Source organism: Entelurus aequoreus, linkage group LG07 (assembly GCF_033978785.1).
Source record: "Entelurus aequoreus isolate RoL-2023_Sb linkage group LG07, RoL_Eaeq_v1.1, whole genome shotgun sequence".
Taxonomy (NCBI): Eukaryota; Metazoa; Chordata; class Actinopteri; order Syngnathiformes; family Syngnathidae; genus Entelurus; species Entelurus aequoreus.
This window is the reverse complement of record NC_084737.1, coordinates 58,002,436-58,026,480: the sequence shown is the minus strand read 5'-3', so window position 1 is coordinate 58,026,480 and position 24,045 is coordinate 58,002,436. Positions and strand designations below refer to the sequence as shown.

General features: G+C 41.9%; 1 protein-coding gene across 1 annotated transcript in view; it reads left to right on the top strand.

Moving 5' to 3' along the window:
• The window catches only part of LOC133654398 (cilia- and flagella-associated protein 47-like), a 175,578-nt gene that overhangs the window by 55,362 nt on the left and 96,171 nt on the right, over window positions 1-24,045 (top strand). The window contains exons 23-34 of the mRNA XM_062054714.1: window positions 2,957-3,140; window positions 3,218-3,303; window positions 8,099-8,318; window positions 8,388-8,589; window positions 11,924-12,035; window positions 12,133-12,233; window positions 12,478-12,578; window positions 12,664-12,777; window positions 12,848-13,067; window positions 13,143-13,214; window positions 18,828-18,965; window positions 19,075-19,156. Coding sequence (XP_061910698.1) covers window positions 2,957-3,140; window positions 3,218-3,303; window positions 8,099-8,318; window positions 8,388-8,589; window positions 11,924-12,035; window positions 12,133-12,233; window positions 12,478-12,578; window positions 12,664-12,777; window positions 12,848-13,067; window positions 13,143-13,214; window positions 18,828-18,965; window positions 19,075-19,156 — 1,632 coding nt within the window. The remainder of the gene's footprint in view (window positions 1-2,956; window positions 3,141-3,217; window positions 3,304-8,098; window positions 8,319-8,387; window positions 8,590-11,923; window positions 12,036-12,132; window positions 12,234-12,477; window positions 12,579-12,663; window positions 12,778-12,847; window positions 13,068-13,142; window positions 13,215-18,827; window positions 18,966-19,074; window positions 19,157-24,045) is intronic.

The following is a 24,045-nucleotide window of genomic DNA, read 5'->3' as shown; positions in this document are numbered from 1 at the left end:
AACATACAATGGAATTTGGAAAAAAAAGTGTAAAATAAGAATTAGCATGTCACTAAACATGAAGTACACGTTTGTTACTTATGGACTAAGTACATCATATTAAAAAATGATTCTTAGTTTTTATTCTAATTAGGGTCCAATAAGCCCAAATAGCAAAGAGAAATTAAAAAAAGAATGTAAACAAACAGCTTGGGCCTTAAGAGGTTAAGCCTTACGCTCAGGGTCACTATATCTATAAATTTAGTCACATGGTTAAAACGCCTCACACCGACTCTACCTCAAGATTGAGACCACTAAGTCTATCAACTGTCACATCAAGGATACATCTGGTATGTTTGAACATGTAAAAGGATATTCTCCTATGAAAAGGACAGTGATAACTAAGCAGCTTAGCGGTCTCATTACCGAGATGTCCTCCTCCCCATAAGCCTGTCTCCCTCCCTTGCAATGCCCCTTCCTATGTGGAAGACAACCACAGGAGTAAAAGTAAGGAATTGTTGTCTTTTTTAAAATAATGTTTCATTTAATTCTTGTCTTCTCACCTGTTCTTGTCACCCTAATTAATGCATGTAGGCCAGTTCGCCTGTCAGTTGAAAGTATCTCAACCAGACCTCTATTCAGTTCTCTCAAGGTCCATTGTCTTCACTTGATCAAAATTGTATCTTCTCATTGAGTAATTTATTTGATTTGTTTCTCCCAACGTTTTCCTGGCCTGCCCGATTTCTTTTAGGAGGCAATTCAGGGCATTCATGTTTTTGGTAAATTTGGTGCTTTTATTTCCTCCATTAAATTGCTTTAAGATAGCTTGTGTCAGATCCTGGCACTGCAGAAATTCCTGGTAGTATTCTATCCAGTGATCTGTTAATGTTTTTTTGGACGGAGGGGGGCGGGGGTCTTAAACGGTGGCATTGTTGTGTGTGGACACGGATTAGGTTAGGTGTGATTTACCTTGGATATACTTAGTGTAAACGGGGCCTAAGACAGAAGTCTTTCTTGCCTGTAGTGCAGGGGTGGGCAATTAATTTTTACCGGGGGCCGCATGAGCTACCCGAGCACTGCTGGAGGGCCACATCGACAATATTTCAATTAAATTTTGCTCAATATTATTTTTGATATATACCGTAAGATAAATAATAATAATAATAATAATAATAATAGTAATACTTCAACATAGTGTGTGTAACAGCATTCCATGACTAATATATATAAATTAACATGAATAATAAATGACAGTAAAATAAGCACACGTATGACTGAGGAGTCATAGTGTAACTTTGTGTGGTGTTTGAGTTGTCCGACTTTTTGTGTGGCCTTAAACGCACCAGTGGTTTAGTGCTATGCGTGTTGGTGACAGATGACAAGTTGGTTTTGGCCTGGTTTGTACGGCAGAAAATGACTAGTTTTTCGAGATAGAATTGTTTTACTCATGTTTTTGGTGTGGTTATGTCCGAATATAAACAGTTTTGTTCAATAAAGTGATCGATATAATTCCTGTCCTCGAAGCATCTCGATAGACGTTACAATAATTGAACGGTGTTCAATTGAACGGTGTTGACGAACACCGTTAGGGCCGCTTGTTGTCACTGTCACTCAAAGTTGCATTGCAAAATTCCATAGAATAAATATGTTTATTTTGTTTAGAATTCAGATGGGATTTGATTTGGTGCGCGGCATATACGGTATTTGCTGCGCGCAGCGGACGCTTGAGCAGTGCGCAATTGCGCAGGCACGCACCTTAGGTGAGGGAACGTTGCTTTGCAGTTCATGTGTTGTTGGAAACACGCCATTCCTCATCAACTTTTCTCTTTTTGGCGTCTCGGGTGTAAACCGTGCATCACTTGTCGCTGCATGTGCACCTTCACTCGCAGGTTACACACGGACACACGCCCATAAATAATACTTTTCAAAATAAAAGCAGCACAGTTGTATTGCGCGCAGGACATAGATGTTTTTTCAACTTTATTTTGTAATTGCAGTTGTTCACATTCACTCACAATCACGCATACGTCCACACGGAAGTAATACAAATAACGATTTTCAAAACAAAAGCAGCACCGTTGTATTGCACACTCGACATAGATACTTTTTAAAATTTATTTTGTAATTTATAATTGGCCTCACGCGGGCCGGACAGGGACGCACAAAGGGCCGGATGCGGCCCGCGGGCCGCAGAATGCCCAGGTCTGCTGTAGTGTCTTCAACGGGTTCTGTGTCTACATGGCAGTTCAGGTCACCAATGGTGATGACATTGCTGTCATTTGGTTCTCAACAACTTTGCAACCTTCTTTCACATGGTCTGCCTTGCGAGAGGTCATACGCCTGGATGAATGTCACCTTGTTTGGTGTCCTCACGTGTTCTATTTTTTCTACAAATGTTGACATTTCTGCATCCATATCTGTATGGCTCTCAGAGTAGGCTGGTTCATAGCCGTCATGTATTTGTTTTCCTTCCGTTCCCTTTGCATTTCAACCCTTTGAATTTAGATTTTGTGGTCTTTCATAAGTTTCACTGTTTTTTTTCCAGGCTTTTCCTGTATTGTATCTATTCATTGTTCCAATAATTGCATATCCATTCATCTAGGTCCAAGTCCATTTGGTGAAATTCTGATGGTTCATTTTAAGGTTTTCCTCATTTTTTTTGAGCTAATGTAATTTCACTGCTGATCTAAGCAATAAAACGTCAGACTTCAAAATGTTTTTATCACTGTATGTTCTGCATGGTTTCTGTGTACAGTGCAAGTGACTTAGGTGTTATTTTAGCTATAATTTAGGTGTAAGTTCTGACGTGCACTAAAATTGTACTTACACTGCCATTGTAGTATCAGAACTCATTCGTAGACCGAAGACGTCTGTACACTTTGTGCTACACAATGAGGAAGAGTTTTACTTTAGAAGTAGGAAAGATATAATTTTAGTATAATTACCTTTTAAAGTATATTTTTGTTTTTAACTTCAGATAGCTGAATATGACTTTGCCCTACCGCTGATGGTTAGTGGAATGACATGGTCCGTTGCTTCTCCACCGCCTTCACCCTCGTCCGTCTCAACTTTTTTGTCATCGGGATCCAGCAAATCCATTGTCAAAGTGCTGCCCTGGTCTTTCAGCATGAAAAAACAACAACCACGCATACAAGCCACAGGTGGGCTCCCTCATGTGATGACGATTATGACGTTGGTGTTTATAATGTTGCCTCATGATGTCACTTTCCTAAAATAGTGCTGCGTGCCCCACTGGAAGTGTCCCCTTCAAGTCTACAGTTTCTCGTGGATGATGATGCACAACAGTCTAACTCTTACACTCAGGTAAATGTGCTTACCAATTGCAGTGCAACCTCTTTAAAGGCCTACTGAAACCCACTACTACCGACCACGCAGTCTGATAGTTTATATATCAATGATGAAATCTTAACATTGCAACACATGCCAATACGGCCGGGTTAACTTATAAAGTGCAATTTTAAATTTCCTGCGAAACTTCCGCTTGAAAACGTGTATGTATGATGACGTATGCGCGTGACGTCAATGGTTGAAACGGAAGTATTCGGACACATTCTATCCAATACAAAAACCTCTGTTTTCATCTCAAAATTCTACAGTATTCTGGACATCTGTGTTGGTGAATCTTTTGCAATTTGTTTAATGAACAATGGAGACTGCAAAGAACAAAGCTGTAGGTGGGATCGGTGTATTAACGGCTGGCTGCAGCAACACAACCAGGAGGACTTTGACTTGGATAGCAGACGCGCTATCCGACGCTCGCCGCCGACCGCAACGATGATCGGGTGAAGTCCTTCGTCGCTCCGTCGATCGCTGGAACGCAGGTGAGCACGGGTGTTGATGAGCAGATGAGGGCTGGCTGGCGTAGGTGGATAGCTAATGTTTTTAGCATAGCTCTGTGAGGTCCTGTAGCTAAGTTAGCTTCAATGGCGTCGTTAGCAACAGCATTGTTAAGCTTCGCCACACTGGAAAGCATTAACCGTGTAGTTACAGGTCCATGGCTTAATAGTATTGTTGATTTTCTGTCTATCCTTCCAGTCAGGGGTTTATTTCTTTTGTTTCTATCTGCAGTTAAGCCCGATGCTATCACGTTAGCTCCGTAGCTAAAGTGCTTCGCCGATGTATTGTCGTGGAGATAAAAGTCACTGTGAATGTCCATTTCGCGTTCTCGACTCTCATTTTCAAGAGGATATACTATCCGAAGTGGTTTAAAATACAAATCTGTGATCCACAATAGAAAAAGGAGAAAGTGTGGAATCCAATGAGCCCTTTTACCTAAGTTACGGTTAGAGCGAAAAAAGATACGTCCTGCACTACCTCTAGTCCTTTACTCTCACGTTCCTCATCCACGAATCTTTCATCCTCGCTCAAATTAATGGGGTAATCGTCGCTTTCTCGGTCCGAATCGCTCTCGCTGCTGGTGTAAACAATGGGGAAATGTGAGGAGCCTTTCAACCTGCGATGTCACGCTACTTCCGGTACAGGCAAGGCTTTTTTTTATCAGCGACCAAAAGTTGCGAACTTTGTCGTCGATGTTCTCTACTAAATCCTTTCAGCAAAAATATGGCAATATCGCGAAATGATCAAGTATGACACATAGAATGGATCTGCTATCCCCGTTTAAATAAAAAAAATTCATTTCAGTAGGCCTTTAAGTCGACCCCATTTATATCGACAACATTTCTAAGTTAAGTTCTGGTCCAATGTGTTCTGATTATTACAGTGGAACGTTGATTTCTGAACTTATTTTGTTCTTGAACAGGGTTCGTAAATCAAAAACTTTCAAATAGCGAAGCAGATTTCTCCATAAGAAACAATGTAAATATATATATTGGGTTCCAGCCTCGACAAAAGTCCCCATTTTAGTGAAGGTTTGTACACTTTGAACTTTGAACACAATATAAAATGCGATACAATACTGTATGTTAAACAGACATAAGAAGGGTGTGATGGATCAACTTTATATACAATAAAAAAGTAAAAACAACCACAAGCTGCTGTATGCTCTGCTCTGCCAACACGCACACACACAGAAGTCACTATAGTGCCGTCAAACAAAATCCCCAATTTAACAACCATATTGCTAAATAATAAACATTTAAAATAGTAAATTCCACCTAAATTAACATCGGCAGTGGAAAGTTGATGAGAAGCAGCAGGCATGTGTAGAGGAAACGGAGCCGGGAGAGTGAGGAGGGGGGAACGAGAGGAGAGACACTGTCTTTTCCTCCGCTGTGACATATGTTTGCTCTGGCATATTTTTCCAGAAAAGACCATTTTCATTATATTTAAAACGTGGTGTGGTTACTTACTATGCTGTGGTCATGCTTGTTAACGCCATTATGTACTTCTCGCAAATAGTCTTTTTTGAACTCCACAGCGATTTGCTCCCTTTTTCCACGCTGGTCTGTTGAATTTTTGGGACTCATATTGAGTGAGCAAAATGGACAAAACTTGTCAAAGGGCGAAAAAAACACAGGAAAGACACACAAGCTGAAGTGTTGAGACGTGACTCCTCTGCGCAGCAAGTGAAGTGGAGGTTCTCCTTCTTCACAACAATGTTGTGCCCTGCTTTTTTGCCTGCAGGCGCCTGATTGAAGCGTTCGTACACAGAGACATGGTTTGCACAGAGGCATATTTGGCTAGATTTAAAACTTCGTAAATCGAAAAGTTCATAAAGAGGGGTTCGTAAATCTAACCAGCTGAAGCCAACTATACCACATATGATCGACCGCTTTTGTCCACATAACATTTGAGAGCTATGAGTGTCACTTATATGGAAAAAATGGGTCACTTTATGTCGACATGCTGTAGTATCCTTCATCCTTATCGCCAATCAGCGTGAAATGAAGCACCCCAGACCCCAGATGGGTCGTAGTTTAACTTTCCAAGTCTTCTTTGCCACGCCTTCATGCACTTCTGGAAATATTCTTCAGGGATCTTCTACAGAATGCTCAGAGCACTGTAAGCAGGCGCCTTGTCATGGTGAAGCAGCCAGGAGTTTTTCTGCCATCACCCTATCTTCTTTTTGCACACCGAACGAAGCAAAAGCTGCAGGATCTCTTTGTAGACGTACTGGTTAGTCATCTAGTTTTGGTGCAAGAACTTGCAGTGGGCAATGCCCCTCACATTGAAGAACACAATTTTGACTTTGCTCTGAACATCTGGTAGTTCTTGGTAGGGATGATACTCGAAACCGGTTTTCTCGGTTGTTCGATAAGAAAAGAACCGAGTCCTCTGACTCGAATCCCTTTTTGAAAACCGGTACCCGTTATCGAGACCACTATAGTAAAGATAAAGAGTTGGTTCTTTATTAGAATCCCTTGGAACGAATCCCGTCCCGACCAGAAATGCTCCATAAGACATCACAAGAAATGGCGTCACGTAGCTCAGTCATTAGGCGCAGATAGCGAAAGCAGGAAAAAAATGGACGGGAAAAAGCGCTCCAAGGTGTAATAAAGTTCAAAACAAAAGGTATAATCCAATGAAGAACTTTACTGAGAGATTTGAGCAGGGTACAAACACATGAAGAACACTTTTACGACCAACCGGAAACATAGCAACCAGGCTAGCAACGTACCTCCTTTACGGCAGCTGTCGCAACGTTCTTAAAACAACCGCAGCACATACATATATATGACATCTCCCTTTTTTAACTTTCGTTTTTCTTTCCTCGTAAACAAAACAAAATCACACTGTATATGTGTTGTCTGTCTAATTATAAATAATGCAGACGAGGCGTGTTGGCTGAGTTCTTGACGTTTACTTTCACAGCGTGCTCATTCTTAGCTGCCGGGTGACGATATGCAACAACACGTTTCGGGGCTACCGCGCATGCTCGTCACTCCCGTTGCATGCTGGGTAGTGTAGTTATATTCCCTAGCTCATAACATCTTTCCCCATATAAGGAAATAATGTTAACTCAAAGTGTATTTCTTTTTTTTAGCTTTAACTTTTCATTTTTTTTAGCATTGTATCCACATTTGCAAACAACTTTTCTCTTCATAGAATTTTCTGTCAATAAAGAAATAAAGTGCAAAAATGTCAAAGCATCATAACAAACAGTTATGTCAAATAGCAGCAGAATTGCACTCTTTGGAAAGCTGTATTATTTTCAGTTTTGTGCCCAAGGGACTGATTTTATTTAACACTATATTATTATTTATACACCTATAGTGATCACAGAGACAGGTTGTTTTTGTGTTACTGTATATATTTGTTTTTCTGAAAAAATCCCACTTAATATACTTTGGGTAACAACAGTCAATATTTATTTATTTTATTTTATTTTTTTAGGGGGGTAACAGTCAATATTTATTTATTTATTAGATTAAATTGTTTTCTTATATAATAAAAGTGAGCTTTTGTTAAACCAAATATTGTGTGTTTTTTTCCATATACAACCACCTATCTGGATTCGATACGAGAATCGATAAGGAATCGTTTCAATAAGAGGATTCGATAATAGGATTCGATAATAGGCTCGAACTCGATAATTTCTTATCAAACATCATCCCTAGTTCTTGGCCAAGAAGACCATTGCTGTGCTGGATCCACTACCTACTCACCTTACCTGGCTCTGTCTGACTTTGTACTTTTTCACTAACTCAAATTGAACTTCAAGGGAACCATTTGGAAGATGTTTATGACATCGAGATGGGCGAGCTGCAGAGGATATAAGAATAATCCTTCAAGGAGTGAGGGGATTACTCCTGATGGGAAAACGTGTATTTTGTATTGGAAATATAGCTGACACCAGTCCGAGAGTCACAATAGCAGAATAAGAAAAAAGCCACTCAATAAATATCAGTTTCAATATTTTTCAATGAATATATGTGCTTTGCCTTATTTCAAAGTACACATGTGGTTCTAAGCGCAAAAGGTGTCAGGTTATTTTCAAAAAAGTAATACATTCACAATTAAAAATGTAAAATACGCTACTCACAAAATGTTTGGGACACTTGGTTTTCAGTGTAAAGCTAAAAAATACATGACTACAAGCTTTATAAGTGGACTTAATTCAACTTATCTGCACTTCGGAATGCCCTTCGTTGTTTGTTTTGCAATCCGTGACATTGTTGAGGTTTCCTTTCATACTCAGACAGTACAGCTGCAAGCAGAGTGCGAACAGAGCGTCAGTTGGCACAACATCCAAGGGAAGAGTTTGTGCTGGCGATTGGACTGCAGTGGAACAACATCACCGGAGGATGGAGGAGAAAAGGACCAGCCTCGTTTGTTTGTGTTTCCATCATCGGGTTGTCTGACGCCTGGCCAGTTAATCTGCTCGGCAGTCAGCATCATGCCCCAGGCTATCGCAACATGTAAGAAATTACCAGAAAACTCACATTCATCTCTTACTGGCAGTATTTGTACATTTTCTATCCTGGTAGGCACAGTGACCAGACTTTCGCTCAGTCTTTACCTGGGAGACACAGACAGCAAGATGGGGGAACCCTACAAAGAGCTGCCAGTCGTTATTATCCGCCAGCTGCCCAATATCATCATCACCCCCCCACAACTGCTCCTGACACCAGTTCCCCTGGAAAGCAGCATTACAGCCAGACTCACCCTACTGGTCTCAGGATATATCAGGTGGCTACACAAGCGAACAGTTTTATTTTTAGATGGAATATAACTCACTAAATTTTCACATTTATCAAGTCATTAATTATAATAACTTAGCATGTTGCTATTACCAATATGTCTTTTATTGGTTATCATTTTGTTTGTTGTGGTTGTTTGCCAGCTGTGTGCAACAATTTTAGGAGCACACACACACTCACACGCACCCACGCAAGCACGCACGCACCCACTCATGTATGTGAAAGGTATGTGTATATATGAGTATGAATGCTTTAATATCTTCAATGCAATACAAAAAATAAGAATATAATGTGTCTTCCCTTTACACAGCATGTTTTCGAAAGCCTCACTTTTCCTCGGGTTTGGATTTTGACAAATATTTTACCAAAAGTTATCCCGTTTTTTGTTTATACCAAGATACAGCCAAACGTTGCACATAACAAACTAGTCAGTTTGACCATGTAACATTCAATGAAAAAATCCCACATATTGCTGACTCGATTGCAAAATAATCCACCATGGGGCAAAAGAAAGTTGGAAGTGCAAACACTTTGATAATAAAGGTGAGAACACTATTGAATTTGAGAATTAATTCAAAGCCCATTATGCATGTGGCGTCTGCCTGGCTCTCCCCTTATTGCCATCCACAACAACAAGAGTCTTCAATAAAGATAAAAGGGTAAAATGTATATGTATGTATGTATTCTTTATAATTGTGTTTTTTGTTAATATTTTTGGGTGTCTGGAACGGATTAATAAGATTTACATTATTTCTAATGGGAAAAATTGCTTGAATTTCTTACAATTTGGTTTTCGTCTGACCTTTTGGAACAATGGTAAATGGTAAATGGGTTATACTTGTATAGCGCTTTTCTACGTTCAAGGTACTCAAAGCGCTTTGACACTATTTCCACATTTATCCATTCACACACACATTCACATACTGATGGCGGGAGCTGCCATGCAAGGCCCTAACCATGACCCATCAGGAGCAAGGGTAAAGTGTCTTGCTCAAGGACACAACGGACGTGACGAGGTTGGTAGAAGGTGGGGATTTAACCAGGAACCCTCAGGTTGCTGGCACGGCCACTCTGCCAACTGCGCCACGCCGTCCCCAACAACTGCAAACAAATTACCGGTAACAAAAAACTTGGTACTACTTTGACTAGGTCTCATTTAATATATTTTATCATTTATTTATTTTTATTTTTTTAATATATTTTATTAATTTAATTTTTGTATTTTTTTATTTTCCCCCTACCTCAGGGGGGGACTCGGCGGGGCGGTTGCTGGTTGTTCCATCTCCATCGTTGGGGTCCCTGCGGGTGGGGTGGGTGGTTCCTGTGGCCCCGTGCTGGGTGGTCCTGTGGCGGCCGACTTGGGTGGGGTGGCCGGGGGCTGGCCTCGCCACGCTCTCCGGGGGTGGGGGGTGGGCTCGTGGTGGCCCGGTTGCCGGTGGGGCGGGGGCGGTCTTCCCGTCCGGTTGCGGGGGGTCTCCGGGCCCCTCGGGCGGGGCGTCCCGCCTTTCTGCCCGTGTGGGGTGTGGTCTCTCGCTGGCTTGGGGTCTGGCTGTCCCCTGCTTTTTTCGTGCCTTGTCCTCTGCCGGGTGCGTCTGTCTGCGGCCTGCTGCTGGCCCTTGTGGGCGGCGCGGTGGGCCGGGCTCTGGGGTTCCTGTCACTGTCCGGCTTGGCTGCGTGGGGGCGGTGGTCCCTGGTTCCCTGGGCACCACACCTACTGTTTGTGGGATGGGCTCTCGGGGAGGCTGGGGCCGTACTCTGGCTCCCACACACACTGGGAGTCAAATGTATTGTACATACAAATACACTTATACTCACATACATACATACACACATACATAGGTAACTACGCTCCCACATACATATACAAATACAGTACATATTTACACACTCAAAGTTTGTACATCCACACGCACATTCATTATACAAACATACACATACACATACTGTACATATACATTCACTGTACAAACATACATATACACATACTGTACATATACACTCACTGTACAAACACACATACCGTATACACATACTGTACATATACATTCACTGTACAAACACACACCTACACATACTATACATATACATTCACGGTACAAACACACATATACACATACTGTACATATACATTCACTGTACAAACACAGATATACACATACTGTACATATACAAGTACATATACACACATACACTCATGCACATAATCAAGTTTCATCAAACATATATTAATGTTGTTGCCCTAGGGTAAACTGGGTATAACACATGGCGCTCTGACAAAGCTTAACCTATTGTTACTATAACAATCTACAAGGTTAATATAGGTTGCTTCTCTTTCTTCCCCTCCATTTTTCTGCATTCTTTCGTATCTCAAGTTATCATTACGTATATGTATTGTTGCATTTGAACAACTGTATTGTTGATAATAAAGGTAAAGTATTGGTATTGTTCATTATCAATAGCGCTATTTCTATTGGTATTTGTATTGCTCCATTTTTAGTGTAATAATGCTCATTGTCATTTCTGTATTATTTTTTATTTTCGCTAACTGCTTATTTGCTATTAGTTTTACCATCATATTTGTACATGTCGTATTTGCTGATGTTGCTCTATTGTTGTTGTTGTTGTGTTTGCTGTTGTTGTTTTTGTCTCTCTGTCTAATCCCCCTCTTGTCCCCACAATTCCCCCCTCTGTCTTCCTTTTTTTCTCTTTCTATCCCCTCCTGCTCCGGCCCGGCTGCACCAAATGATAATATAAATACATTTAATAAAGTCAAATACAAATAAGGCAACAAGAGAAGTATCCTACACTTCTCTTTTGTAAAGTAAATCTGAACAGCCGATATGGGCATCTACATCAACTATATGATTTGCCTGAGAAGCTAGACAGGACAAAAAAAAAAAAAAAAAGGTCTTATTTAATTTTGTCCGGTATTAATCATTCATGGGAGTGCGTTGTAAGAATGAAATTATCGTAACACGATACTGATTGGACCTAGAGAAGATGTGTGTTCTCTTAGCTTTACAATTTGCTTCCTGATAGTTAATTAGCATTTCACCCACTTTAAAACAAACCCAAGTTCCATGTGTGTGTAATCTTTTCATTAAGATGTTAACTACTGTACATACCTGTTCATATGGCATTCAGCTGGTTTCTGTATGCTAAAAGGATTAAGCCATCATTCATTATTCAATGTTAGATTGGACTCCGAAGGTGGCTTAAAAGTCTAATGGCCGCTACTATTTTGTTTTGTTTTGAAAAAAGACATTTTAAAGCCGCCAGACTTCATGCTTGCTTTGTTGACATTTCTGTTGCGTTTTATGTAGTGGAACCCAGTTATCAGCTGAGGTGGACGAGGTGGAACTAGAGCATGGAACCAAAGTCCAACCAATCTGTGTCACCTTCCCAGAGGGTAACAACATCCCTGTCCAGGACAAGGTCAGGCTTGACTTACTCTGACCATGATGTTGATGGACATGTCACCACTCACCACAGTGATGTGTTGAAGCAATTGATTTGTCACCCATGAACACAGGCTGGCACTGTGACGTCGCTGATCTGCAGAGTGTCTTTTTTTGCCACGGTCTCTCTCTCCATTTGCACAAGCATCACCTTCACTGACCACCTTAATAACAGGTGACACTTAGTGTACAGCAACAAATGTGACAACATGTAAGGCTTATAATGGTTGATGTGCAGCTTCTTAAGACGCACGTGTCCACCTAAACGTTGAAGGAAAGAATATATTAGGCTCCAGTGTAAATACAAATCATTTGTTGGCCCTAGAAAAAACCTGCAAAAGCAGGGTTGCCATGGCAACACCATTATTAATTAATTATTATACTTTTAGATTTAGCAGAATTTCCTGTGTTTGTCACAGGTTTAGGGTGAAGCTGTGTGCTACAAGCGACAACTGCCTGTTGACTGTTTGGCCCCAAATGGCTCTCCATCGCTCCACGCAACAGATAGTTCTTAAGGCTGGTACGCTATTATTGCCACAAACAAACATCCATATTTGTCAGCCAAGTTAACGTTGTGTAATTTTCCTGGTTTGTTTGACATTAAGGCGCAACGATTATTGAAGCCATCTCAAATCACACACCGAGTTCTGCATCTGGTCCGACTTCCTCCTCCTCACCGTTTGAACCCAGCACCTCGACACCGAAGAACTCATCATCAGGTCAGAAATTGTCTCAGATGATCACAACTGTAACGATTTTGTGGAACCTAACAAGAATGTTTTAATTTAGACTTCTTCCCACAAAGTGACAGCGGGAGTCAAATCAGCAGCCAAAGTTGTCCAAACGCAGACACCCCACTGACTGATGTCGGACTCCCACAATTCCCTACTTCAACCTCAGCGGAGAGTCAATATTTCCAGGATGTCTTATTAGCATTGGAGAGGTGGTTTAGTCTCTTTGGCTGGCCAAGTGGGCCGTATCCCATCACAATACCACACACACTTAGAAGGTAAATTGTCTTTTTCAGTGTCACCTTGGATTTGGTCATTCCACCTGTTTGTCACATTTCTATTCCCTTCTTCAGAACTGTGTTCAAATTTGAACTTGGTACCACAACTGGCCGGACTCACCGTGTCACCCTAAATAAAGACACCAGGTATGCACATCATGGTCATGGTTTGTTTGTTCCAAACATGCTCGTTGACAGTACATTATACATCAGTAAATCATAATGTACCACATTTCATTGTCTTTCATGCCATCAGTATTGTAACACTGAAAATACTAATTCATTACATTATCTAATACTGGAAAAGGCATTGGTAATGGCCTTATTTCCTCATTAATGATTATGATTAGGACAGGAGCACTTTTTAAGGACCTACTGCAAAAATTATCATCGAGGACCCTCTCGACATTTTCACTTAGGAGTTTAATGACTTTTGCTGGCAGATGTTTAGACCTTAATGGCTATGTGTTGTGTTATTTTAAGGCGCAAATAAATATACACTATTATACAAGCTGTCCACTGACTATGTACATTTTGTTAAAGTGTCATTTCTTCAGGGTGAAAAATGTTTGCAGAAATGTAAGGGGTATACTCACTTTTAAGAAGTGCATTATATAGAAATATTTTTACAAGGAGTGTAGATAAATCAAAGTTTGTAGATACATAGAAAATAAGGTAAATAGATTAAGATGATTGAATAAATACAAATTATGAGTAAAAAAACGGACTTAAAGGGGTCCTACAGTGTATTTTGAAAGTATTTACAGCGCTTCACTTTTGTTATGATACAGCCTTATTCCAAAATAGAATAAATTAATTTTTTTCCTCAGAATTATACACACAATACCCCATAATGACAATGTAAAAACGTTTTTAGAGCTTTTTGCAAATTTATTAAAAATGAAAACTAAGAAATCACATATACAAAGGAATTCACAGCCTTTGTTCAATACTTTGTTGATGTACACCTTTGGCAGAAATTACAGCCTCAAATCTTTTTGAATGTGATGCCACAAGCTTGGCACACCTATCTTTGGGCAGTTTCGCCCATCCCTTTTTTGCAGCACCTCTCAAGCTCCACCAGGTTGGATGGGAAGCGTCGGTGCACAGCCATTTTCAGATCTCTCCCAGATATTAAATCGGATTCAAGTCTGGGCTCTGCCTGGGCCACTCAGGGACATTTACAGGGTTGTCCTGAAGCCATTTCTTTGATAGCTTGGCTGTGTGCTTAGGGTCGTTGTCCTGCTGAAAGATGAAACGTTGCCCCAGTCTGCGTTCAAGAGCGCTTTGGAACAGGTTTTTATCCAGGATTTCTCTGTACATTGCTGCATTTCCCTCTATCCTGAGTAGTCTCCCAGTTTTGCTGGCAGAAAAACATCCCCACAGCACAATGCTGCCACAACCATGCTTCTTTGTAGGGATGGTATTGGCCTGGTGATGTGCGGTGCCTGGTTTCCTCCAAACATGATGCCTGGCATTCACACTAAAGAGTTCAATATTTGTCTCATCAGCCCAGAACATTTTATTTATCATGGTCTGAAAGTCTTTCAGGTACATTTAGGGAAACTCCAGGTCTGCCATGTGCTTTTTACGAAGGAATGGCTTCCGTCCGGCCACTCTACCATACATGTTTGATTGATGGATTGCTGCAGTGATGGTTGTCCTTCGGGAAGGTTCTCCTTTCTCCACAGAGGAATGCTGTAGCTCTGAAAGAGTGAGCTCCTGGGTCTTGTTCACCTCCCTGACTAGGGCCCTTCTCCCCTGACTGCTCAGAAGAGTCCTGGTGGTTCCAAACTTCTTCCATTTACAGATGATGGAGACGACTGTGCTCATTGGGACCTTCAAGGCAGCAGGTATTTTTCTGTACCCTACCCCAGATTTGTGCCTCGAGACAATTCCTTCGACCTCATTTTGGTGTGTGCTCTGCCATGCATGCATTGTCAAGTGTGGGACCTTATATATAGACCTTTCCAAATCATGTTTGAACCAACTGAATCAACCACAGGTGGTAGAAACATCTCAAGGATGATCAGTTGAAACAGGATACACCTGATCTAATTTTTGAGCTTCATGGCAAAGGCTGTACATGTACATGTGATTTCTTATTTTTTTTAACTTTTATAACATTCTCAAAAATCTCGAAAAACACTTTTTCACATCGTTATTATGGGGTACTGTGTGGAGAATTTTGAGGACACATGAATTTATTCCAATTAGGAATAAGGCTGTAACAAAACAAAATATGGAAAAAGGGAAGCGCTGTGAATAATTTCTAGATGCACTGTATCATGCAAAACAAACTTTTCTTATCTATCGGTACCTGTTTTTGTGTATATGGGATACCCATAATTCCCGAAAATTTGAAATCAAATCATGGAGACATGGCCATACTTGCCAACCCTCCCGAATTTTCCGGGAGACTCCCGAAATTCAGCGCCTCTCCCGAAAACCTGCCGGGATAAATTTTCTCCCGAAAATCTCCCGATTTTTCAGCCGGAGCTGGAGGCCACGCCCCCTCCAGCTCCATGCGGACCTGAGTGAGGACAGCCTTTTTTCACGTCCGCTTTCCCACGATATAAACAGCGTGCCAGCCCAATCACGTTATTCCATACGAGGCGTCCGGCATACCGCCGATGAGCATGGTGCAGATGGAGAAGATCTTCTCGGCGTCCGTGTTGGCGCACACGTTGCCAAAGCCGACGCTGGTCAGGCTGCTGAGGGTGAAGTACGAGCTACGCACCGACTGGCCCCGCCGACCGTGTTGTTGACATAGGGCAGTGATCCCCAACCACGTGGACCGATTGGTACCGGGCCGCACAAGAAAAAAAAAACCAAAAACAGTTTTTTCATTTTTTTATTAAATCAACATAAAAAACACAATATATACATTATGTATCAATATAGATCAATACAGTCTGCAAGGATACAGTCCGTAAGCACACATGATTGTATTTCTTTATGAAAAAAAAACAAAAAAAACCACCCCCACCCCAACCCGGTCCGTGGGACAAATTTTCAAGCGTTGACCGGTCCGCAGCTACAAAAAGGTTGGGGACCACTGACGTAGGGCATCTCCAAGCGTTTGCCCAGCTCATGGAGCCATCCTTGGGGAAGAGACGGGAGGACAACAGGGTGACAAGAACTAAATCATCCAGACTACAGATAAATTGTATTATTATGTTTATCTTACATAAAAATAAATTTATTTATTAATTTAAAAAAAACAACAACATTTTTACTATATTTTGCTAAAAACATCAAAATTAATTGTATTTTTATTTGTATTTTTTCTGACTCCTTATTGCATCCAGCCATAGAATTATACTTTAAAATAAACATATTTGAAATAATTAATTTTAAATGATCATAATAATTCATTTAAAATGACCGTATTTAATTATTAAAATAATTGCTTGTTTATCAACAACTTTAGAATTTTATTCATTACATTTTGAAGCTCTCAGAAGCCAAGTTATGTTATATTCCTTAAGATTTATTTATGCAAGTTTGAAGTGTCAATTATCCAAACACAGTTTTGTTTGCATATTTTCAGGATTTATATATATACAGTATATATATATATATGAAATACTTGACTTGGTGAATTCTAGCTGTAAATATACTCCTCCCCTCTTAACCACGCCCCATATTCAGTTGAATATGCTACAAAGACAACATATTTGATGTTCAAACTGATAAACTTTTTTTTTGTTGTTGCAAATAATCATTAACTTTAGAATTTGATGCCAGCAACACGTGACAAAGAAGTTGGGAAAGGTGGCAATAAATACTGATAAAGTTGAGGAATGCTCATCAAACACTTATTTGGAACATCCCACAGGTGAACAGGCAAATTGGGAACAGGTGGGTGCCATGATTGGATATAAATGTAGATTCCATGAAATGCTCAGTCATTTGCAAACAAGGATGGGGTGAGGGTCACCACTTTGTCAACAAATGCGTGAGCAAATTGTTGAACAGTTTAAGAAAAACCTTTCTCAACCAGATATTGCAAGGAATTTAGGGATTTCACCATCTACGGTCCGTAATATCATCAAAGGGTTCAGAGAATCTGGAGAAATCACTGCACGTAAGCAGCTAAGCCTGTGACCTTCGATCCCTCAGGCTGTACTGCATCAACAAGCGACATCAGTGTGTAAAGGATATCACCACATGGGCTCAGGAACACTTCAGAAACCCACTGTCAGTAACTACAGTTGGTTGCTACATCTGTAAGTGTAAGTTAAAACTCTCCTATGCAAGGCGAAAACCGTTTATCAACAACACCCAGAAACGCCGTCTGCATCGCTGGGCCTGAGCTCATCTAAGATGGACTGGTACAAAGTGGAAAAGTGTTCTGTGGTCTGACGAGTCCACATTTCAAATTGTTTTTGGAAACTGTGGACGTCGTGTCCTCCGGACCAAAGAGGAAAAGAACCATCCGGATTGTTATAGGCGCAAAGTTGAAAAGCCAGCATCTGTGATGGTATGGGGGTGTATTAGTGCCCAACACATGGGTAACTTACACATCTGTGAAGGCGCCATTAATGCTGAAAGGTACATACAGGTTTTGGAGCAACATATGTTGCCATCCAAGCAACGTTACCATGGACGCCCCTGCTTATTTCAGCAAGACAATGCCAAGCCACGTGTTACATCAATGTGGCTTCATAGTAAAAGAGTGCGGGTACTAGACTGGCCTGCCTGTAGTCCAGACCTGTCTCCCTTTGAAAATGTGTGGCGCATTATGAAGCCTAAAATACCACAACGGAGACCCCCGGACTGTTGAACAACTTAAGCTGTACATTAAGCAAGAATGGGAAAGAATTCAACCTGAGAAGCTTAAAAAATGTGTCTCCTCAGTTCCCAAACATTTACTGAGTGTTGTTAAAAGGAAAGGTCATGTAACACAGTGGTGAACATGCCCTTTCCCAACTACTTTGGCACGTGTTGCAACCATGAAATTCTAAGTTAATTATTATTTGCAAAAAAAAAAAAAAGTTTATGAGTTTGAACATCAAATATCTTGTCTTTGTAGTGCATTCAATTGAATATGGGTTGAAAAGGATTTGCAAATCATTGTATTCCGTTTATATTTACATCTAACACAATTTCCCAACTCATATGGAAACGGGGTTTGTACATGCACATGCATCCTTCGCTGTTGCTATTTCTAATAAAAAAGGTAGTGTAAAGTTCCAACCTATATTTGTCAGTAGACATAATATGGAAATGCTAAAAACCACAGCGTAGTTGACGGGTTGGAGACACATTCGAAGGGGACTTGGCCTGGAGGAGGACTTTTGCAGGTAAATAAGACTGCCCACAAAACTGCCCATTCTGAAGAGAGGGTCAGAAAGTGGCTTGAAGATCGTCTGTAAAACAAAATCCATGCACAATTTTTGTCAAAAAAACACCATTACATTCTATGTAAACCACAAGGAAGTGTTTTAAATGTAGGAAAAAAAATCATAATATGACCCCTTTTTATAACGCTTACGCAGCGATAAAGGAAAAAGTTAAAACAAAAAATAATTGATAAAAAATTAACAAAGGGAAACACATCAAATGAAATGAAAATAAATGGTAATAAATATAAAAAAGACGAAAAATAAATATAATGATTAAATATAAACCATTAAATAAATACTGACAAAAACATTGTATAATGCGTATAATAAATATAGGATATAGTTGTGAGTATATGTCATAAAAAGTTTGTTATTGTTTGCTGTTTATTTCAAACATTTCTTTATGTAGGGCTGCAGTGGAGATGATGAATCATCTGGCTGGAAGGCAGATTCCTAATGTTCCTCACTGTCAGACCTTTTCCATGGAAATAAAGCAACGTATCCATCAGCTGCTCCTGCAACATGAGGTCATTCTCGCTTTTCTCAGGTACAATTCTGTTGTAACCCTTAAGTACCTTCAAAACCTGCAGCAACAAAGCAAATAAATGTAATGACAAAAATAAGAAACAGGTCTTGAAGTATACATCTGTGTTCAGAACACAGGGAGCCTGTTTAGGTCACATCCGACCTGAGTTCCTACTTGATGTGCAGGAGTTCAAGGAATGGTGCTCCTTAAAGGTATACACACACTGACTCAAGACTTTGATTTCATTTGGAACTGTCAAAATAATAATGACTCTTATAACTCATTAATTAATTTTTTTCAAACGCCTATCCTCATTAAAGTCACGGGTAAGCTGAAACCTATCCGAGCAGATTGGGGGCGCGAGGAGGGGTACACCCTTTACTGGTCGCCAGCCAATTGCAGGGCACATATACATCTCAGAAAGGCACCTCACAGTTCTTGAAACTTTGCCAAACAACCATTCAATGTCAGCCTAATCTTTTCCAGTTTAACATCTTTAATCCAGCGTGTGTTACAAGGAGGCGCTGCCTTCCAATTTAACACAATGAGTCTTCTAGCCAACAAAGTAGTGAATGCTACAATATTATTTTTGGATTTGTTGAGGGTAGATGACTGAGGTGTTACCCAAAATATTCCACTTGGAGGATTTGGTTCAATCCTTTCGTCAGTGACCACAGATGAAGTGTCAAACATGTTTGTCCAATTGCTGTTCAGGGACGGGCAGAGGCAAAACATTTGTATTAATCTAGCTGGAGCCTGTTTACACACAACATCACATAACATCATCACATATGCCATCATATATCTTTGCTAATCGGACCTTGGTATAATAAGTGCGATGTATTAGCTTGCATTGAATAAGGCTGTGTCTGGCACAAACTCTACTTAAGATCTCTGTCCAACTATTTTCAGGCAGACTCATACTCAAATTCCCCTCCCAAAGTGACTAAATGGAAGTGAAAGACTCAGGGCACAAAAAAAAAAAAGATGTTATAGATAAGTGTAATTGAGCCTTTATATGTTGGAAGTGGTGTCAAAAACACCTCTAAAAATGTGTCTGTCGGCATGTCCAGGAACCTACGGAAAGTGTTGTGAACAAAACTGCAGATCTGTTGATACCTAAAGACATGTTGTTGAGGGAGTGAACATGTCAGAATCAGAATCAGAATCAGAATAGTTTTATTGCCATTGTTTGAGAACGGGTTCACAAACTAGGAATTTTTCTTGGTGCAAACGTGCGACATAAAACACATATAACACATATTTGGTAATAAAGAGAGCTGTAACTGAGCTATCAGATAGACTTAGAAGGAATTCAAGGAGCTGCTGTTAGGAGTTATTGTTCATTTGCATGATGGCCGAGGGGAAAAAACTGTTCAGGTGGCGGGAGGTGTGGGTCTGGATGGAGCGTAGTCTCCTGCCTGAGGGGAGAGGGGAGAATAGTGGGTGTCCAGGGTGAGAAGAGTCAGCTGTGATCCGACCCACACGCCTCCTGGTCCTGGAGGAGAACAAGTCCTGGAGGGATGGGAGCTTGCAGCCAATCACCTTCTCAGCAGCACGTACGATGCGCTGCAGTCTATTCTTATCCTGGACTGTGGCGCCGGGGAACCACACTGTGATGGAGGAGGTCAGGATGGACTCTATGATGGCTGAGTAAAACTGCACCAGCATCTCGGTCGGCACCTTAAGTTTCCTCAGCTGCCGCAGGAAGTACATCCTCTGCTGGGCCTTCTTGATGAGGGAGCTGATGGTCAGCTCCCACTTGAGGTCCTGGGTGATGATGGTGCCCAAGAAACGGAAGGAGTCCACAATGGGGACGGGGGTGGGAGAGTCAATCAGGGTGAGGGGGGATGGTGGGGCTGTGACTTTCCTGAAGTCCATGATAATCTCCACTGTTTTCTGGGCGTTCAGCTCCAGGTTGTTGAGGCTGCACCAGGACGTCAGCCGGTCCACCTCTCTCCTGTAGGTGGACTCATCGCCATTCGAGATGAGCCCGATGAGGGTGGTGTCATCCGCAAACTTGAGCAGTTTTACGGATTGGTGACTGGAGGTGCAGCAGTTTGTATACAGGGAGAAGAGCCAGGGGGAGAGTACACAGCCCTGAGGAGTACAAGTGTTTGTGGTTCGACTGTCCGAGACAATCTTCCCCAGCCGTACGTGCTGTCTTCGGTCTGTCAGGAAGTTATTAATCCAACTGCAGAGGGAGTCGGGCACGCTGAGCTGGTAGAGCTTGTCTCGTAGCAGTCCAGGGAGGATGGTGTTGAAGGCACAGCTGAAGTCCACATACAGGATCCTAGCGTAGGTTCCTGGGGAGTCCAGATGCTCCAGGATGGAGGGCCAGGTTCACTGCATCATCCACAGACCTGTTGGCTCTGTAGGCAAACTGCAGTGGGTCCATGAGGGGGGCGGTGATGTCCTTGAGGTGGGGCAGGACCAAGCGCTCAAAGGACTTCATGACCACAGACGTCAGCGCGACCGGCCTGTAGTCATTTAGTCCTGTGATCCGTGCTTTCTTGGGGACAGGGACAATGGTAGAGGTCTTAAAGCAGGACGGCACGCGGCATAGCTCCAGAGAGGTGTTAAAAATGTCAGTGAAGACAGGAGCCTGCGGGTCCGCACAGTGTCTGAGAGTGGAGGGGGAGACACCATCCGGCCCGGGGGCCTTCCGCGTATTCAGCTTCAAGAACTGCCGGCGTACATCCTCTTCTTTGATGGAGAGGGTCTTTACAGTCTTATGTTTTTGGAGTTCTGTGATGTCATTGGAGTCCTTTGAGTCCTTTAACTCCTTTAATGAAGTGCTGGCATTGGTGCGGAGGGTGATGGTGGGGGGAGCATGGCTTTGATGAGCTGAAGGCCGTTCATGACGACAGTAATGTGTGTTGAGGCCCTGAATGTCTCGCTCAGGGCCTGGGGGGTTTTGGGCTTATAGTTCGTAAGGGCCCTTAGACCTCTCCAAACTGCCGCAGAATCATTGGAGCGGAACTGTTCCTGTAGACGGTTAGAGTACACAGATTTAGCTTTCTCTACTTCCCTGGTGAAGTGGTACTTCGCTTCTCTGTATGTACTTCGGTCCCCGCTTCTCCACGCAGCCTCCTTCTTCTTGCGCAGCTGTCGGAGCTTGGGTGTGAACCAGGGCTTGTCGTTGTTATAACAAACCCTGGTGCGCGTTGGAATGATGCGCGCCTCATTGAACTGTATGTGTTAGGTTCAAACACTGATGACATCTATTAAACAGACAAAAGACAAGGAATCAAACAGAGACAGAATTAAATTTGGACTCAATATTGAGGAGAGACATGGCCACTGTACTTTCTGTACAGTCCTGCACCACGCTCTGACGAAGAAGGTTTTCGTCCTCTCTTTTATTTAGATGTTTAATGTTTACGCAACAACACCTGTCTCAACAGGAATGGGTAGTATGTAAACAGTCCTTGTTTTCGGTCAAATTAGAAGACAAAAGAAGAAGATCCCTCGGGCTTGGGCTTGTCGTGGATTCAGCTTTGGCAGGTTTTGGAGGACAATGGATGACCCGTCCCGTCTGATTCCATCGTACACAGCGGAATCTTCCGAGCGTTTGGCTTTGTGCCACAAAGACAGCTTCTTGTCTGTTCAATGGAAACTCGCAATGGAAAGTTTTTTGATAATTTAAATACAATTTTTCTGACAGTATGTATGAGGTCACAGTGTCCGTATACTCGTCCAGATTGTTCGTGGCCGCTCCAATTGCCTCCCAGTCTGTCGTTTCCCAACAAGCACGCAACTCGTCCACAGACTCGGCGGTGAAACACTTAATGTTCCTCATAACAGGTTTAGCCAGTTTCAGTCTCTGTCTGTATGAAGGGATTAAGTGCACCATCACGTGATCTGATAGTCCAAGAGCAGCGCGCGGGACTGCATGAAAAGCCTTGCTCAATGTAGTGTAGCAGTGATCCAGCGTGTTCTCCTCTCTGGTCGGGCATTTAATAAACTGTCTATACTTTGGTAATTCCTGGCTCAAATTTCCCTTGTTAAAGTCACCAAGCACGATAACAAGAGAGTCAGGAAAAGACCATTCCACATGTAAGATCTGTCCTGCGAGCGCGCGCTGAGCGTCACGCACGTCCGCGCCGGGCGGGATGTAAACAGCCACGAGAATGAATGAAACAATCTCACGCGGTAAGTAAAAGGGCTTACAGTGGATGAAGAAATATTCCAGAGAAGAAGAACAGTGTCTAGAAATCACTGTCACGTCTGTACACCAGCGTAATCCCCGTCCGCGAAGACGGACAAGTGCGCCCACTCTCTTTCCTCTTCGATGCGGTTTCCCTCTTTTGATCGCAGAATGGACCAAATCCGCAGCTGACGCTAAGATGACTGGTAACAAGTCCATAGGGATGATGGATCTGATGTTCAGTAGCTCTTCACGGGTGTAAGAGCACCCAGAAACACAATTTATGTACAAAAACAAACAAAACAGAGCGCACGAGAGCACCGAGGCAGCCTTCATCGACGCCATGATGATGACGTATTACACAGTTGCTGAAAAAAGGCACAATTGTTGTCAATATATACATATTTAATGTTGTTGATCCCCAGACTGGACTACCCTAAAAAGGCACAATTTACAAGAGAGGTAGGGAAAGCGTGATTAGCAGTGATGGGTGCAAGACTAGAAATAGTCTGTAAACCAAAATAGTGCTTAAACTGAACCCGAACCCTGAAAGTGGCTTTTACGATTTGATTTTTCATGAAAGAAAAAGTAGATGAGTGAATGGGAGAGTGAGCCAGAGCTCCAAGAGAAACCGGTTAAGTTGAGTTTGACTCCATGACCAACCACAGGGGGGAGGATCAAAAATGCTTCATATTGCAGCCAGTATTAAAAAATTCTAATGTTAGTGGCCCAGTAATCAAATCCACAGTTCTGTAGTGCTAATCCTCTCGACGATTTGGGTCTGCAAATGCAATTAAGTCTATAATAGGCAACACTAACTTGGCCCCAGTGTGTGAGTGTGAATGTTCTCTGTCTATATGTGTTGGCCCTGCGATGAATTGGTGACTTGTCTAGGGTGTACCCAACCTTCCGCCCGAATGCAGCTTGGATAGGCTCCAGCACCCCCGCAAA